Source organism: Dermacentor silvarum, unplaced genomic scaffold (assembly GCF_013339745.2).
Source record: "Dermacentor silvarum isolate Dsil-2018 unplaced genomic scaffold, BIME_Dsil_1.4 Seq130, whole genome shotgun sequence".
Taxonomy (NCBI): Eukaryota; Metazoa; Arthropoda; class Arachnida; order Ixodida; family Ixodidae; genus Dermacentor; species Dermacentor silvarum.
The window spans coordinates 81,465-100,467 of NW_023605699.1; the positions used below are offsets into that span (position 1 = coordinate 81,465).

At 46.6% G+C, this 19,003-nt stretch overlaps 1 protein-coding gene across 1 annotated transcript in view; it reads left to right on the forward strand.

Annotated features, from left to right (window-relative positions):
* Positions 1-203: 203 nt before the first annotated feature.
* Positions 204-19,003, forward strand: part of LOC119434565 (cholesterol transporter ABCA5-like) — a gene marked incomplete at its 3' end in the record, with an annotated part of 36,507 nt that continues 17,707 nt past the window's right edge. The window contains exons 1-10 of the mRNA XM_049659533.1: positions 204-207; positions 2,368-2,447; positions 4,332-4,571; positions 7,972-8,212; positions 9,736-9,939; positions 11,823-12,001; positions 12,346-12,480; positions 14,942-15,071; positions 17,446-17,600; positions 18,390-18,545. Of these exons, the coding sequence (XP_049515490.1) occupies positions 204-207; positions 2,368-2,447; positions 4,332-4,571; positions 7,972-8,212; positions 9,736-9,939; positions 11,823-12,001; positions 12,346-12,480; positions 14,942-15,071; positions 17,446-17,600; positions 18,390-18,545 (1,524 nt within the window). The remainder of the gene's footprint in view (positions 208-2,367; positions 2,448-4,331; positions 4,572-7,971; positions 8,213-9,735; positions 9,940-11,822; positions 12,002-12,345; positions 12,481-14,941; positions 15,072-17,445; positions 17,601-18,389; positions 18,546-19,003) is intronic.

A 19,003-nucleotide genomic window follows, 5' to 3' on the forward strand; every position in this document is an offset into this window, starting at 1 on the left:
AGTAACTATACACTAACATTGAGGGAAGTGTGCCGCAGCAGTTCTACACAATATCGTGTAATGATAACATTCTTATGGAGATTGAGAAGCAGTCCCAGGCACAGCCAAAATTACTACCACGCGTTCGGCTTTAATGCTTATCTTCAGTAGAGATAACTCATTTGTATATAATTATTTCATCACAAACCTTCATTAACTTCGCTATGGGTGAGTTTGGGCTATCTCTAAATAACTGATATATAGAACTATATTTAGCACAAAAGCGTGCTATGATCGTGTTCTGTTACATAAACTTCGTTTCATATAGTTTGCAGTCAGCGCTGTGGAAACTATATGCCAGGTAGTGCGCTCAAGAAATCCCGCTCCTCGCATTTCGAGGTGCGGTTGTTTTATTGCGATAGCAATTATATGGAGACTTCAAGCATATTCCTGCCGTTGGCGTCGTCGTCGCCGTCGCCATCGCCGTGAGGTTCCGTATAATCTCCAAGGGCGATAAAATCGTCGCCGCGCGCCGTATGCGCGAGTGAAAGCGCGCGGGGGAAGCGCGCTATCACGGAGAGCGAACGCACGGCGGAAAGCAAACGCGACTTCCGTCGCGCGAAAGGCCGGGGGGGTATGGGAGGGAGGGAGGCGGGGCGACGCTGTGCTGCGGCACCAAATGCGTATCTTGCAACCGGGCGCAAGGGAAACTGGCCACTCATTCTCCCACGCGAAAGGAGGAAAGCGGGAAGGCAGCGCGGGAGAGAGGGGGGTAGCTTTTACTCTGCCAAGAACTGCACTTGTACTTTCCCGGCTACGGTGGTCGCCCGCACCGTCTCTTAAAAGCGATCTCCACGCGGCTCTGACCTTTGTATGCACTGTGCATTCGCCGCTCAGTTTCCGTTGAAGCGATAGACCGGACGAACCTTCACTCGCTGCGGCGGCTGCGCTTGCTGCCAGCGTTTTGATAGTGGTCATTGAGTGTGATTTATTCATGTTTGCTTGTGTGCGCTGACACCACGCTTGTTAATTGAGTTAGTAAGCGTGTGTGTCCAAATTTATGCAGCCGATAAAACTACTATCCCTACTCCGAATTGCTCTCTACTAATTTGCTATCGCGATGGATGCTTCGCCTTTTGGGCGAAACTGCGACATTTTTTTTTTTTGTTCTGCGGCACGATCTATGAAAGAATTATTTAATAAAGTATACAACCACAACTTCTTGACGCAAGGCTATGTCAAATCATGTTTTCTTTGCGCACTTCCGTGCTTCCAGTAAGCGCCACACTCGATGCTTTGGTCACGAGCGCAATCGGAATTGCTGCGACTCCTGGTCACAGAAACTCGTCAGTCTATTTGTTCGGAGTTAGCGGGCTCCGATCTGTGACGTAAACGTTAAATGGTCGTGTAATACTTACGCCATATTTTGCGACATAGAAGTATGATACTTACTGCTCTATACGTAAAATTGCTAGAGGCATATGTGTATCTTTTTTTCGCCCGTGACGCACGATTTCTTGTTCGTCGATGCGAGCAGTGAGAGCAGCACTGAGTATTGCGTATCAAGCGGAGTATAGTTCGCCACTGCCTCGTATTTCGTGGTGCGGTACGGTGAGAGCTACAGGTGGCGCTGCTTTAGCTTCAGCAAAGAATGTAAAGGGGGCGAGAGAGGGCCACTGGCTTTCAGGCACGGGGGATGTAACGGACAGGTTCGGGACAGGTGGCGGAAAGACAGCCGTCCGTTGTAATACTGAATATAATTAAATGCCAATATTTTATATAATTTGACGCCTTTACTCCCAGACTGACTTAAAATACGCACCTAAAGTTCACGCGTCACAACTTCAGCGACCTGAACTTCTCGCATTACAGACCGAAATGACAATTCGAACCACATGGATCCTGAATGTAAATTAACAAGTGGATGACAGTTGTTCCCTTTTCTAAATTTTATTCCGCTTTACGGATTTCATCAGTACTGATCTGTCGGAGACAGTTTACGTATTTTAACTACGCGTTAGCTTTCTTTAGCTACTTAGTCTGTTTTGCGTGGTTGGCGGACAGCGATCTAATACAGTAGAGGCTGACAAGAGTGATAAGAGTGAAAATCACGTGATTCGTTGACGCAGGCGATGATGTCACGCATGTACGAAGAGGCGACTGATCGCTCGGTGGTACGCCTCTAGACGAGAACCCAGGACACGCTTGCCATTCCTATAGGGATGGTCCGAAAATGTTCACATACCGACTGACACAAACACCCCGAGTAACCCATCGGTTCCGTGGGGCACATCTTGAGAACCACATCCATGAGCCACAGAATGGTTCAGAATGGTTGGTCACGCGATAAAAATAGTGATATATTAATTGTTCCGCTCCCCACGACAGGCATCCTGCATACCGACGAGGTGGACACCTGGGACGGCGAAGAGTTGTCGAGCGATGCCGTGTTGCAGTTTCTGAACAAGGTGAGGACGCCATCGCCAAAATATCTTCCACAGTTGGCTTTTCGGGCTGCATCTTGCTTGTGGTGCCATCTAAGTGATGGCGGTGCCAACATTTTTCGTCGAGCAGAAGGAAAAATAGCTTAAAGGGCACTTCAAAACATGGCAATTGATTCGGTATTCTTTGGCATCTATTTTAGGATGTCGGAAAAACTGCATTTTGTAGCCGTTCTTATTAATACGCATGATCCATTTTATTCACCCTTCGACATCAGCGTTCAATATAAACGCATACCGTTATCAGAGTGCTTAAATGTCTTTTATTTCCAATAAATGTTTGTACATAGCAGGAACGAAACTACAATTTACAAACTGTTTTAGCAGCGACTAAACCATTCAGATGAAACGCTGGTTGCGAGAAACGTCTTCAAGATGTCCCGATTGACACTGATGCGAACCGGAAGATCCCACTCCCCCACATTCCCATGCGTATAACGGCATCGCAGCGCCCCCCCCCCCCCCTTTTCCCTCGAACAAACTGTGTTAATTCACAAGTTCACGGCGATGCTTGAACACATGCACTGAAGTTTCACGCAGACATTACCGCAGACATGTAGTATTCATAGTGCGAAATTTTATGACTGTTCTTCATGCTGCACGTTGCTCTCGCGGCATACTCAAGGTGTCTAATAGCTTTCTACAAAATTTATTAGAGGAAGCTTTGGCGCTGCAATAGTTCAGTTTTCCATTGGAATTATAGATGGTGCGTAGATATGCCTAACCATTGTGTTTGCGGCTTCAAACATGATTGTGAGGTTGTTTAATGTGCTTTATTTGTCTAAATTTTCATTCGACTAAGTTTACAAGATACTCGGTTTTTTTTCTAAGCACAAGGCCAACTAGTTTCTGCGTACACGCATAATCATTGAGATTTGTTGCACTTATAACACAAATACTTTGCTGAGAATTATCTATCTTCAAAACGACGAAGCCGTTTGAAGCCAGAAGGACGGAGATTAGACAAATCCACGATTTCCATGGCGGCCAAACCACAGTAGTGGGAGGTTATGTACAGACACTAACACCGGAGTTATATATATGGTAATAATCGTAGGAAATTCGGTTGTGCGTGCGCGTGCGGGATTTCAATATCACAGCGTGCATGCAACGTTCCCTTGTATGCTGTGCATTGCTCTTATTGGGGGCCAGGTCGTGGTTACAGTCGCTATCACGAGCGTACGCGTACTTTGTTCTGAACACACTGTGACGACACCCTTGATCAAAGGTAGTTGCCGGGTTATCGTTCATTCTGATTACAGCGCCACTAGCGACCGAAATTATGGAGTTCACGACAACACTGATTACCTGAAACAACGTGATGAGGACTACATATAGCGAGGGCAATATTGTAATATTATAGCTCAAATTGGGTGACGCTGGCACAGTTTGGTCAATATATCCCGCAAGAAATAGATAGCGAGTGTTCCTATGTTGCACTAGGGTAACATTATAGTGAACACGAAACAAAAAATTGGAACTGCAGATTTTTCACCCAGCGCAGCCCAAGTTGCAACATTTTGCTCTCGTAATCAACGCTCGCGCTCTACCCAATGTTTGTTATCCTCGCCCCGGAACTTAGTACGCTCGCAGCGACAGTCAGCCTTCTCGGGATAACGTCAGTTAGAAGGTATTCCAGCTGGAACTACTACACGACTGTTCATTTCTATGAATACCTTTTATGTTCTCTAATGCCAAGGTGTAAAATCTTTCACGCGGTCATTGAGGGTCAGGAGCGCGAAGGAAAGCAGGCAGCAACTCGGTTGGTGATGAATTTCCGCGATAAAGACGACAGCGACAAAAACGCCGCACCAGCTCCGCAACGTAATCTGTGCTGCCCTCGCATCGCAGACGGTGCCATTCCGTTGGGCGCTGGCTCCAAAGAAGGGCAAGCCCAAGCCCAAGAAGAAGAAGAAGAAGAAGAACGAGCTGACCCCCGAGCAGCTGAAGAGGAAACAGGCCTACACGGAGAGCGTCGCCAAAAACCCGGTTCGCCACACACTCGGCTGCTTGCCCACCGTGGTCGGCTTCCTCTTCATGTTGCCCGTGTTCACCAAGAGGCTGTGCGAGGAGCTCACCTCGGGCGCAAAGGTGCTGCGATTTTGTTTCTCTTGCTTTAATATTACAATCCGGCTAGCTGGCTTTTGAAGCGCCTGCTTCACTTGTTAAGCGCCAAAAGAGGACTTGGGACCCTATAGCACTGCACAATTGAAGAATTACAGACCCATTAGCTTGCTTTCAGTATTGTATAAAATATTCACCAAGATAATTTCCAATAGAATCAGGACAACACTTGACTTCAGTCAACCAAGAGAACAGGCTGGCTTCAGGAAGGGATATTCTACGATGGACCATATCCATGCCATCAATCAGGTAATCGAGAAATCTGCGGAGTACAGTCAACCTCTCTATATGGCTTTCATAGATTATGAAAAGGCATTCGATTCAGTAGAGATACCAGCAGTCATAGAGGCATTGCGTAATCAAGGAGTACAGGAGGCATACGTGAATATCTTAGCAAATATCTACAAGGATTCCACAGCTACCTTGGTTCTCCACAAGAAAAGTAGAAAGTTACCTATCAAGAAAGGGGTCAGGCAAGGAGACACAATCTCTCCAATGCTATTCACTGCATGCCTTAGAAGAAGTATTCAAGCTCTTAGACTGGGAAGGATTAGGAGTGAGGATCGACGGCGAATATCTCAGCAACCTTCGGTTTGCAGATGACATTGTCCTATTGAGCAACAATGGAGAGGAATTACAACAAATGATTGAGGACCTTCATCGAGAAAGTGCAAGAATTGGGTTGAAGATGAATATGCAGAAGACAAAGATAATGTTCAATAGCCTGGCAAGGGAACAAGAATTCAGGATCGCCAGTCAGCCTCTAGAGTCTGTAAAGGAATATGTTTATCTAGGTCAATTACTCACAGGGGACCCTGATCATGAGAAAGAAATTTACAGAAGAATAAAATTGGGTTGGAGTGCATACGGCAGGCATTGCCAAATCCTGACTGGGAGCTTACCACTGTCGTTGAAAAGAAAAGTGTACAATCATTGCATTCTACCGGTGCTAACATATGGGGCAGAAACTTGGAGGTTAACAAAGAAGCTCGAGAACAAGTTAAGGACCGCACAAAGAGCGATGGAAGGAAAAATCTTAGGAGTAACGTTAAGAGACAGGAAGAGAGCGGTGTGGATCAGAGAACAAACGGGGGTAGACGATATTCTAGTAGACATTAAGCGGAAGAAATGGAGCTGGGCAGGCCATGTAATGCATAGGATGGATAACCGGTGGACCATTAGAGTTACAGAATGGATACCAAGAGAAGGGAAGCGCAGTCGAGGACGGCAGAAAGTCAGGTGGGATGATGAGGTTAGGAAATTCGCAGGCGCAAGTTGGAATACGCTAGCGCAAGACAGGGGTAATTGGAGATCGCAGGGAGAGGCCTTCGTCTTGCAGTAGACATAAATATAGGCTGATGATGAACACTCCACAATGCGTCTTTACGCTTTTAGAACTATATCGCGTAATAATAAACGCATGTATGTATGTATGTATGTATGTATGTATGTATGTATGTATGTATGTCTGTATGTATGTATGGATGTATGCATATATATGTGTGTGTGTGTGTGTGTGTGTGTGTGTGTGTGTGTGTGTGTGTGTGTGTGTGTGTGTGTGCGTGTGTGCGTGTGTGCGTGTGTGCGTGTGTGCGTGTGTGTGTGTGTGCGTGTGTGTGTGTGTGTGTGTGTGTGTGTGTGTGTGTGTGTGTGTGTGTGTGTGTGTGCGCGTGCGTGCGCGAGCGTGTGTGCGCGTGTGTGCGTGTGTGCGCGTGTGCGCGTGTGTGCGTGTGTGTGCGTGTGTGCGTGTGTGCGTGTGTGCGTGTGTGTGTGTGTGTGTGAGAGAGAGAGAGAGAGGGAGAAACGCAGCAACTGCCAAATTTACTGCTGCGGGTATAGCACGGCCCAGCCGTAAGGCTGCTTTTTTTTTTTTTTTTTTTTGCAGAGGGAGCAGCGTTCTCAAAAGGATCGGGTTCTCTTCATAAAAATCGTGCCCCTCGGCCTTCCTTCTTATTCATTGCATAGCTCGACTACGCCAGGTTTCATGCCTTCAGGTAGCACACGAGTGTCTATTGGCCAGCTGCCTGCTCCTAAACGTTCGCATACTAAGTGACGCCATTGGTCAATAGGTTAGTACACTTCTGCCACCACGGCCATAAGTGGCGCTAGAAAACACTCACCGGGTTATATCTTGTACGCATGCATAAATACCCTAAATGTGGAGGTGGAAGTAGCCGCCACCGTAGCTCAATTGGTAGAGCAATGCACGCGTAATCCAGAGGGTGTGGGTTCGGTTCCCACCGGTGGTATGTTGTTTTTTCGTCCACTTTCATATCCATTTAGCTTATCATTTATACACTTCGATAAAACAACCAATAATTTTCCCTATCCGTTCCTTGGCTTCATTACGTGTTGGCGTCATACGGTTGTGACTAAAGAAAATTAGACGCCTCGGATTCAGTTTTTCTCGTTCTTCTCAAAGCGAGTAATATTATGCCACGTGTGAGAGCTCCAGTCTTGCACAACTGCCGGCTTAGTGTTGCGAAATGCATTAACAAAAGAAAACATAATTGTTTGCATCGTCACGCCTTTCTGGAAGCTATACAGCCCGTAGTGAGGCTTCCTTCTTTTTTTTAAGGTAAGAGGTTAGATGGAGTGGCCGCGTTTAGGTGTATGCTCGTTCGCGTGGATAATTATGCGCAGATGACATGGGCACGCGAGAATTGTCTAAAGACGAATGCAAGAATGTAATAATGCTTGTTGCATTTCCATATGATGACTCGGTTCCAAAAAGTGCGGCGTAACGTATTCCAACAAACTAGTCTTGCAATTAAATTATTGTAAACCTTCGGTCAATCTAGTCACAGGTAACAGAACACGCACAAGCATAGCTCGTTGTCTGACTGCGCCTTGTTCACGTCGTTTACAGCAGTATGGGGTACCAAATACGCAAGCTACCGCCCTTGTGCATGCGAATTGAATTTTTTCTGATCTAACTAAAGTTCAGCACTTGGGGCCGAGATTTTGTAACGATGCCTTCCACTGGATTCTATGCCACCCTCATCATCCAGTGTTCACGGCCGGCTGGTCCGATTAATAACGCGGGGGAACGTCTCTCTGACCACAGACGAAGCGCGAAGAGCGCGAAAAGAAATAGAATAGGAAAAGGCATCGCTACAATAACGCGGTGCAGCTCTCGTTTATCCAGAAAGCTCAGTCATCGGCTACGTTTATAGAATACTTGCGCAGGAATACTGTAAAGATTCCTTTGTGAGGATTCCACTCATTTTTTATCAACCACTCAGGACTAGCTGACCCCAGTGATAACAACGGCGGAGCGCGTCTCACACCAATAGCGAAGCGCGAAAAGGTCTATGATTGGAGAAGAGTAGTCCCATTGCCCCGGTATTGCTCTTTTATCTCTCAGGAGTTGATGAGCATCAACGGCCTGTCGGAGAGTGCCTACTGGCTGGGAAACCTCTTGGGCGCCTTCTTCGAAATGTTCCTTGTACAGACGCCGCTTATCACGCTGTTTCGGTACGATCCTATCAGCGGGGCGTCGGGCCTGTGGACGAAGAGTGAGACCACGGTGCTTGTCGTGTTCTTCACCATCTACTCTGCCGCGGCCTCGTGCTTCGCCATCATCATCGCCATCGTCAGCCCGAGGCGTGAGTGTTGAGGCCCCCTATAAGAATTTCCCACAAACATTATTAGTTCGATTTCTGGCCCTACGATCGTTAGGATACCAATGGAATGATGATTGCCTGATCATGAATTTGTCTCATCTTCCCGCTTGGGGCTTCAAACGTTCTTTTGGCTTTTACTACGCTTTATCTGCCTATACTCTGCGCAAATGCACATTTCCGAATTGTTACATTTATAGAGCAATACTTTGTTGAAAATGCTGCAAAGTCACAAAGCCGCTTCAAGCCAGTAGTGCACGGTTTAGGCGGAGCCTTGCTTTAACTATCATTTCCATGATGGATGAACCGCCATTCACGCAGCTCCCACAGACACTAGCACCTAAGTTCTTTGTCATTTTTGTCTTTTTTTTTTGGTGCTGAGACCTATTCCTGCTGGGCCTTAGAGTCTCCCCGTGGCTTTACGTACCGGCTGCGTTTTTTGATTCGCTACTCACCCAAGGCATTCAAGAAAGTAGGTGGGATTTAGCAACTTAACATAGATCGCCTGCCTCTGTTCTAATCGCTGCCCCAAAGCGCTTTATAAGACAAAACTCCGTAGTATCGTTAGAAACTGTGATCATTAACAATGTGATCATTAACAAAGGAAGCCTGTGTGCATTTGTCACTATCCGTAGTCACCTGCACTCTCATACTTATGCAGTGATTTGTTTATACAGGGTGCTCTTTTCATTAGCTGCACCAAATTGACACCTCCGAGTTTTAGGTCATTTTCATTGGTTCATACTTTTTCGCGGCACCTCCATTTTCATTAAGCGTCTATTTCTCGCGCACCTCTTAATGTAAAAAAAAAATACACACGTAGCATTTTTCAGTGGCTGTCGTAACAAATTATCAAAGATCACACGTACTCTTGTAGGGACAACTGGTGTCCGAGTATACAGTCACATTTGCCACATGACTGCAAACAATTTTGTGTGCTTTATTTTTCCATCATCGATGTACACAAATCCCAAACATGTGGCTGTAAATCTCTGTTCGCATTGACATTAACAAGTCTTTGTGTTAGTTTTATCTTCATGGCAAGGCGTGTATTTTAATCTAATCAGCGATTCATTGTGCAGGTTCGATATTTCAATTTAAGAGCTGCACAGCTCTTGAGCCGTCGAGCTTGCTTGCTTTAACGAATAAAATTTTTCCTTAAATGCCAACCTTTATTTGCAAAAACTACTTAAAACGAAGATGTTGTTTCATATTTTCCCATTTTAACACAGTTATACTAAAAGCCAAACAAAAGCAGTAAAGACGTTCACATTTCGAAAGAATGTCGGCAGCGGCGTCTTTTATAGGTTCAGTTTGTATTTAAAGCCAGAAAATATTTAGATCCAACCCAGCTGTCGGAATGTGCACTACAGCCAATTGGGATGCGTGCAACTGTGTGTATCTACATCCAATGCAACGTTCAGTCTCATGCGGTGTCTAAGTTGATGCGCTACATTGTTCACAAGCTATGGTGAAATGCAATGACTCTATAAAGGATGCCTTCCTAGCGAATATCGCGGCCATCCTGACGTTCATTGTGATGGTGATGACCCTGATCCTGCCCATTACCATCCTGGCGGTATCCGGAGCCACCCTCAACGACAGGAAAGACACGACGAATCCTTACAACTTGATCTACCAGGCGGTGTGCCTCTTGCCCAATGTTGGCTTCGCCTATGGCATCACGCTCATCTGTGAGAGCGAAGAACTGGGTGAGCAGCGTTTCTTGCAAGTATGATGGAACTCCGCGATTGTAGTTAAAGGCAGGGATTGCTGCGGACATTCGTGTTTCTCCAAGCTGACTACGTCCACTTCCCACGTGTGAACTCGCGACTGCTGCACAAGAAACATACAAGTGGCTATTGCGTACCAGAAACAGACCCTATAGCGTCGATGGGTATTGATATTCTGCAACGCGTTGACGTTGTAGTATTATGGACACCCCACGGCGCTTCGGGAACTTTTCGGATACAAGTCTGCGGTTTTACGCGCTTCGTGGGCCCTAAAGATAACGGTGTCTCATGGTGGTCTGGCACCGTCTTTCGCGTGAAGCGTTCATTGTGAAAACTGATCCACGTGGGTCATCATGCCAATGTTTCTACATAGATGCCCTTTCTTGTAGCTGTTGTAGTACCAACCACATAACTTGTAAGTCTTACTGCACTATACAATATACAGTAAATGCACCACGTAATATCCTGGGTGCTGTGTGTTGTTCGTGCTTTATTTTTCTTATTTACACGCGAGCTTAATGAATATAAGATGGTCGCAAACTGTGTACCATCACAGATATCGTAGCATACCTAAATCTTCTCTACTTCTGCATAATTATCGGACAAGTCATTTCGAAGCTTTAAATCTGCGTTATCTCGCATCAATGCTACACAAAATGGTCGCCGCGGACCTGGACTGGCATGATCAGAGCAGTGCACTTAGATCAGCGATAACTCCCGGCAGTGCATATTGCGCTATACACGCTTAAGCATTCTATACGGTTTGTGAACTGCACCGAACATATGCCTTAGCCCATAAGTGCCCCCTTTTTTTCACTAATGTGGGATTGCATGCCTCAGTAATTATCACTGCACCACTTGAGTCGCCGCGCATTATGAGGGGAGAACTGAACAATGTGCGCTCCGTAGCTGAAGTGATTCTGGCAATCTGCGTTCCTGCATTGTGTTCTGCTTTTATTGCGATAGCAATTATATGGACACTCCAAAGCAGATTTCTGCCGTCGGCGTCGCCGTTGCCGTCGCCGTCGCCGTCGCCGTCGCCGTGAGGTTCCGTATGACGTCAGTGGAGATGAAATCGTCGCCGCGCGCCGCCGAACGCTGTATGTGCGAGTGAAAGGGCGCGAGGGACGCGCGCTTTCACGGGGAGTTTCTGCGCCGTGCGTTAAGGGCTGCAGAAGTAGGCGTCTCTTTCCTCCTTTACAATCACCAGTATGTAGAGCAAACGCGCCTTCTTCGGAACGAAAGGCCGTGGGGGGGAGGGGGACGACGTTTAGCTGCAGCACCAAGTGCCTATTTATATCAGAGGCTCCGGCAACAGTCACCAACGCCGCACGCATTTTGTGCGAACGCGGGCAAAACGCCGACGGCGTCGACAACAGTTGTGCGTGTTGCCGGTGCTGCTGCATTAGCGTTATGGATTGCCCCGCCTGGTCCTTTCATTCTCAGCCACACTGTCAATTAAAAGGAACACGCTGATCGCAGCGCACGCGTCACCATTTAGAGTGAAGTCGCGTGTTATGTATCTCCGTCTGTACTACTGGGTATCAATCATATCTAACAGAACTGCCTCATTATCAGGACCCCTTGGAATCACAGTCAGCTTTGAAGTCTTCGTGCCTGCAATTTGTTTTCTTGCCTATTTTTTTTTTTTTTTGACCGCTTAAGTCTGACCTGCACTGCTAGGCCCCGCAACGTGAATGGGTTCAGAGGCCCCAATATAGGTGGCTATTTCCTTTGTCCCTGCGGGAGTGCGAGCCGGAGACTGCGTGCAGCATCTAAGAGCCTTACTTCTCGCTTCGCTGCCGACACAGTGCGCCGGCACAGAGCCCTTGTGGGTAACTGTAGCCTCGGGACGCGTGCAGGCGAAGGCATCACGTGGAAGAACTTCGCCTCGCACAAGAGCTTCCACCAGCTGTCCCTTCGCAAGATCTCCATCGCCCTGCTCACGTCGTGCTCCGTAAGTCTGGCCCTGGCCTGGTACCTCAAGAACGTCTGGCCATTCGGCTACAGCTTCCCCAAGCCGTGGTGGTTTATCTTGATGGTGAGCAACTGGCCCTCGCTGCGTTCCAATATTCGCCGTATATAGATGGCTACATACAGGGCTAAGCGTACGGCGGCCATCCGAAGCTTCGTTCCGATTCTGATGAAGCCGGCGAAAGAGACAGCTTCGCGAAGACTGCATCGACGAGAGAAAGACGATGCAGGCTACGTCGGGGTAGAATTATGCTCGAAATAGAGATGGGGTCGGGGTAGAATTATGCTCGAAACTCGGCGGGAGGGTTATCTGCACACAAAAACAAACACACACAAAAAAAACGCAGTCACGCTTTCTTATGCGATTAATGGAAGCTATGACCAGTGTTACCAATGCCGTCTGTTTCACAGCCCAAGTACTGGGGCCTCTACGGAAGCGCGGGTATCTCAGCAGAAGACGCCAAGGGGATCAAGGAGGACCCCAACCTGTTCGAGCCCGTGGCCGACACGTTGGAGCCAATCATAGTAATTTACAAGCTCAATAAGGCGAGTACATTTTACGAAGGGGCAGACTGACGAGTTGGTAATGCGTCATGTGATGTGTAGCGCAAATGGGGCACGTTAGACGACAAGGAAGGCGATGCCTTGGCACTATCAAAAGATTGGTTTGTTGCACGTGGTGAGAAATGTATACCAACGTACAATGTTTACAAAAAGTTTACACCTTTTGGGTCGTATCTTGTCCCCAAACAATGATCGTCATCTGCCTTGCTGGCGCTTCTTTTCTTGAAAACTAAGCGCTCGCTACTTTCCTGCCGAGAATGCTGTGTCACGCTGATAACGCGCAAGCCTTTCTTCACCAGGAAGTACCGGGCTCGCAGCGTTAAAGAAAGGAAATGCGGACAAGACAGATGGCGATCATTGTTTGGGGACAAGATACGACCCAAAGGGTGTAAACTTTTTTTAGTGTACATTCTAAAAAAAATACTGAAAAAAAGCTACAGAAAGACCTTCAGAAATATTTTATGATGATCTGTACAGCAAATTAAATTTATTAGAGCGTGCGTCACGCGAGTTTCTGCCGGTATTTGCTGCCCTCATACCGGCAACACTGTGGAGCCGTCGCTCAAAGTCGTCGTTCCCGTGGGGTTCGATTTGTAGGCGACGAGTGGTCGCAACAGCCATCTCCATCGCGTCGCTCGTCGCGCGCAAGATCGCTTGCATGGAGTTTATACATTATACTCGGGCTTCCTGTTGGAGCTCTGAATTCAAAACTTCACACACCCATATTCCGTGACCAAACGAAGACACAAATCCGTCACACAGTAACAAATCACGTGTTAGCCGTCCTTTCCGAATGCAAGACAGATAACGATAGAGGCACATGGCAATGGTCGGCAATAAACTATAAGTTGTTACTAGCGCCGTGTTTTCGTCTGCCTTATCGTCTTTCATGCCCCGTTTGAGCTAAATGCATTTTACTGTTCGCGCGCTACAGCTCTCGCATGTGAAAATATACTTTCTTGACTGCGGAGAAGGAACCATCACTCCAGCTAGGCCAAGCCTCTGTTCCAAATTTCTAGCGTTCATTCTCTTGATTTCTGAAACCAAAGTTCCTGCCTAACTTTGCATGCAGTAAGAGCTTTACCTGCACACGTTACAGTAGCACCTCCTGTAGGAATAATCTAAGAGTGAAGTCATTCATGAGCCCGTATGCTCCATAATCGTTAACACTTGTATCGCAATCAAGAGCTTTATTTTTTAGTCTATTGATCAACCTCTCAGTAACAAGAATCTCGGGCAAGGCAGTCTTCGAGAGTGCTTCAATACACGGCAAAACAGCATCAATTGCAACCTCTTTTGTGACTACAAATAAAGTAATACTAAAACGTTAACAGCTCTATCCCCTTGCGAAATACTATTTTAATCTACATTTCATAACTTTCTGCCACCACATAGAACACACGCGATCTGTTGTACTTATTTGTGTCTTCCCACTAATGAGCCATTGGTGCAGATAAGATTAGTTCTGCGATAGTTGAATGAAGCTGTGACTGCTGCTCGCGTGGCATACTCTAACTCGTGAATTAGGCATAAAGTCTAGGATGATATTTCTGCCTACCGAATTGTAGTATATTAGTTGCAGCATGCGATTACACGCGTAAGCACTCGGCTCGTATGGGGTGAAGTAGTAGCTCAAAGTGCGTTCAAGTGACCTCCAAAAACAAGAGGAAAACGCCTATAATCAAGACATTGTTTCATTTCTTCTCCACACTGCAGAGATTGTTTATTCAAAATTAACTTTTCTGCGAGGTGGCAGCCCTATCGTCTAGCTTGCGAACACCTCTTCAGACCGAGCAACGTTACACTATGACAACGTCTGTAGTGCTGTCAGTCGTGACTATTTCCCTATAAAGGGATAGTACTTTCCAAAAATGCTCCGTATACAGAAAAGTTAAATAAAACAATGCCACGTATTGCGGCAAATTCTTTGCAAATAGTATGTACATGCGCGTGTAATTTGTTTCGTATTCAAAGTATCTTGGATTATCACACTACTCCACGACGCAGTACAGCCGCATCCAGAGCCGGGCACTCCCAGCACTGAATCTACCCATAACTAGGATTCTGAATTAATGGCGCTCAAGTATAATGATACCTGCTTGAATTGTACAGCTGTCCCAATGATTCCAGTTCATGAAATTAGCCTGAATCTGCGCCTAAGTACAACCCCAAAAATAAAAGCATATTTTGTTTCATTTATTTGTTGCACATGCGCAGATGTTGTGCTACCCGAAACTGATAAACGTGGCATGGAATGCGCGATTGACAGAATGCAGGAATTTTTAAGAAAGAAGCGTGTCACTGCCCATAACCAACACAAATTCACATTTACAGATAGGTTCGGATGCCTTGTTCACAATGAAAAACCGCTTACGCAGAAGGTTCTTAAGTAGCCTTGAGCACTGGGTTACTTATTGCGCAATTATTGTCCCTATATTTGCAGAATTTCGGGCCAGTCATATGCCGTACAGTCATCTTGAAAGACGTCACCTTCAAGATCTTCCAGGGCCACATAACATCTCTCCTTGGAAGGAACGGCGCCGGCAAATCGACTCTCCTCCGAACAATCGTTGGTGAGCATAGATTTACAGCCTTACAGTGTATTGGCTAAGAAGAGGTGCCAGTTTAGCATTACTGCTTCCTTGTTTCATTGGTAAGGAACATGGCCGCACTTACAAGAATTACACCAGTAGAATACGTAGGTGACCATGAAAAAGAGCACTGCGCTGCACCAAACATTAATTGAAAGTGGCGCACCTGTTTAGAATTTTTCAGAAACATCAATGATGTCTTCACATGCTAGAACGTGCACTCAGGGTGGATGCCGGAAGTGTCATCTGATGCAGACTCATGCGCCGACGTCTGCAGCACGTTTAAGGCTCATTCACACCGGCGACTAGCAGTGGTTGCGCGACCAAGTTGCTCGCAAAGCGACCAGTCGCAAATGGTCGCAAATGGTCGCTTTTCTCGAAAAGCGACTATTTTGGGCCAGTCGCTCGCTGCTCGATTTTTCAGTCGCGCGACCGTGGTCGCAAAGCTGCTCAACCAATCAGCGCCATGTGTTTTTATCCGGCGTCGTCCACGCCAAATGCAATGTCCGCGCCACCATATGCAGACTACCGGTAACTGGTGTCTTGTGATACTGGGACGCAGCAGTTGCAGCAACGTGTCGAATGTACGCGGTCGCATTTGTTGGAAGCTTAACAGCAGGAAAGGAAAGCACAACACAAACCCTTTTTCCAGCTGCCAATCGTTGGATGAGCACGGCACTAAAGGTGAACAGCGGGTGAACAGCTTCGCTTTAATAGTATGCACCGAATAACACGCAATGCGAACTAGAAATTACAACTTGCTCCCGATAATACTCGTTGTCATGCGCACAAAGTTCGGGCAGGAGGCGGCTTGCGTGGCCGGCCACTTTACGAGAGCGGAGGCACGGGCGCACCCACCAGCGTCGCGTTTTCTTCGGAGGCTTCCGCGCTGCCACAGCTGACACCACGGCAGAGCACATCAGCACAGGGACGACGTCTTCCTGTTCGCTCGAATCAAAATCCAGCCATCACTCGAAACAAAATTCATGGCTGTTGACGGAACGCGAAACCAATTTTACACAGTGCCAGCGAAGTGCGCGCGTACTGCCTAGATTCCTAGAGTTCTTGCTGAGAACGATAATCTCCGAGCAGCGTTGCTCCGGGATTGCGACTTGCCGGTCGCGCTCAGCCGGGCTTGCCGGTGTGAACATCGGTCGCCTTCGGTCGCTTTTTGGTCGCGAGTCGCAAATGGTCGCGCGACCTCCTCAAGTCGCCGGTGTGAATGAGCCTTTAGTGTAGTACAGCGACAAATAATTAAGACTGAGACTGCGATTCCTGATCCTGAGGCATCATCCTTAACTACCTGCATCGGTATCTACAACGAGTATTATTTTAAAGGTTTCGTCGTCGATTGGTCACTGCGCCGCTCATAGCTTATTTAGAAAGCGATGGGATCCTGAATGCCAATCAATATAGAAATCTTTTATGTAAGATGATTTTTCGGGAATACTGGGCTATGTTACGTACTAAGAGCGCCAATATTAATTCATTCGTGCGGGATTTCCAGAATGACACCAGTTTGGAGATGCACTGTTGTTTCACTTACCTTTTTACCAAAATGCTGTTTTATACATTGAAGCACAAAAGTAGCTGGAGTTTCCATGTATTTCGTGCCACACTTTCGGAAATATCTCGAAACTGGTGTCATCCTGGCAATTTATTTCAAGTGGATACGCCTGGCAAGCTCACCGGCTACAATTCTTAAATTGCAATATGTGTCGTAAAGTAATTAACTAAGAATTTCATTAGTGAATTTTGTTAATTAGTTGAATATATGTTTCGATTTCTCGTGCTACTAATGTCCGCCTCATCGAATAGCCCAGCTCAGCGATAAGAATTATGCTACCTGCCACAGGAAATTTTTTTAAATACTGTAAAACTTGAACACCCGGTATAGTACACATAACAAGCACACACATGAGAAGAAAAGAGAAACGTGAAAGCATTCATTGCTACTATGTGCAACAGTAACTTGATGTAAAAACAGCGTGAAAAAAGAGGTTTAAACAAATCAATGCTGTTGAACAGCTTCATCAAAGGAAGCATCGAATAATATTTGGGAATGGAGTTCAGTGTGAGACTGCGATGCGGTATCAAGCTAACTCTGTGATGAGTTCGGGTTCTCTGGAGTTTCAGAGACGATGTGCCTTATTTTATTGCATACAATGTCTATCCTCTGCGGACCATGCATATTTACCGGGCCCGGCGCTCCTAAAGGCTCAATAACTGCTGCAGAACAACGTATTAACCGTTTTCATACTAAATTAATATCTGCTGTCAACTGTAACATCGGCTGTCAACTGTTCTCCACAATGCCCGCAATTACAACTGATTCGCAAACAACGTACAATTTCAGGGTCGGTGAAACCGGACAGTGGCACATGCTTTGTGAACGGCATGGACGTTCGCAAGCAGAAGAAAGGGGTGCGGAACGCGATCGGCTACTGTCCGCAGCATTTTGCACTTTACCGCGAGATGACCGTCGAGGAGAACCTCTGGCTGTTCGGCAGGGTAAGGCGTGACTTCATGCTCAACCTTATTCAGGCCGGCTCATTCATAATATCAGACACCCATGTTGCACTGTACAGTACAGACAAGCCTGTTAGTCGTGAGGGTAGTGTGGAAACATAAAAAATTCGCTACGATTCCTCTTGCAAGTACTAAATTCACCAAAACAACTCTTATATTCAGGGCTAGACGCTATTTTCAATTTCACAGCGTTCAGTGGTGCGCATGTTGTTAATCTTCAATCCACAGCTGTACGCAGAGAAAATTGACCCGTGACCAGAGGTGGGCTAGCATAAGTGGCTTGGCTAAAGTGCCCTCGATAAAACAGTCTGACTAACGATCTGATATCCCAACATTATAAAAGTTAGCTATCAGCCTCAGCCAAAAAAAAAACATGGCAGGCTTCACTGCATTCACTTCAGTAGTTCTGACATGAGTGGTTTTAGCTACCAAAGCCTGCTGCTATCAAAGCTAATTACTGACACAACTACGCACGCAAAAATCAAAACAAGGCAGAGATTCGCATGAAGATAGAGATATGATCAACAGTGGTCGAGCAGGACACCTCTCTGAAGCCAGTGTTCCGACAAGACTTGTCATCGTAAGGACAACAACACAGTTGCCTGAGAGACACAGATAGTTCCTCTTATCCGAAGGTCAGCTCCAGCGACAACTCTGTTCACGACCACCCGTGCACTTCAATAAGGAAACTGACCCCACTTCTGCCTCCCTTCCTTAACTCTGATATAAGTCGCACACAGCAGACGCCATTAATTTTTTTTGCCACCGCAGATCCGTGGGATGAATGACAATCAGACCGTGGACTCCCTGCAGCTGATCGTGATGTCATTCCAGATGCAGGACTACAAGGACAAGCTCGTTAAACGCCTCAACACTGGCCAAAAACGGAAGCTGCAACTTGGAATTTCTCTTATCGGTGAACCACAGGTAGGACAAAATGCACAGGTCCTTGGTCGGATGGTACACCTCTTTTTACTGACATTTGCTCCAGTTTCGCACAGTTCGTGAGAATGGGAGCTCTTAGTAGGCGTTGTCTCGACCAAGCGCAGCAAGTTGCATGGATTGGACTGGGAAACGCCAAGAAGCGCGTACATCCTTTGTATCTTTTAATGCTTAGTTGCGGTTTCTGCATTATGCAGGAAAAGAGCACACTAACTTCCAACCCGGCAAATCACTAACACTTATCTTTCTTTCACTCATATTAGAGATGGTGAGTTAGCAGATATGGCGAAGCCGAAGTAGAAACATACAAGGACGTTTGCTCGCGCACAATGGCATAAAGAACTATCTACTGCTTCCGCACATGAATGCCCGGCGCATATGCTTTGCCCTCCAGCTTGGCACAAAATCATGCGTATTAGGTTCGGGTGTGGTGCACAGTAAAG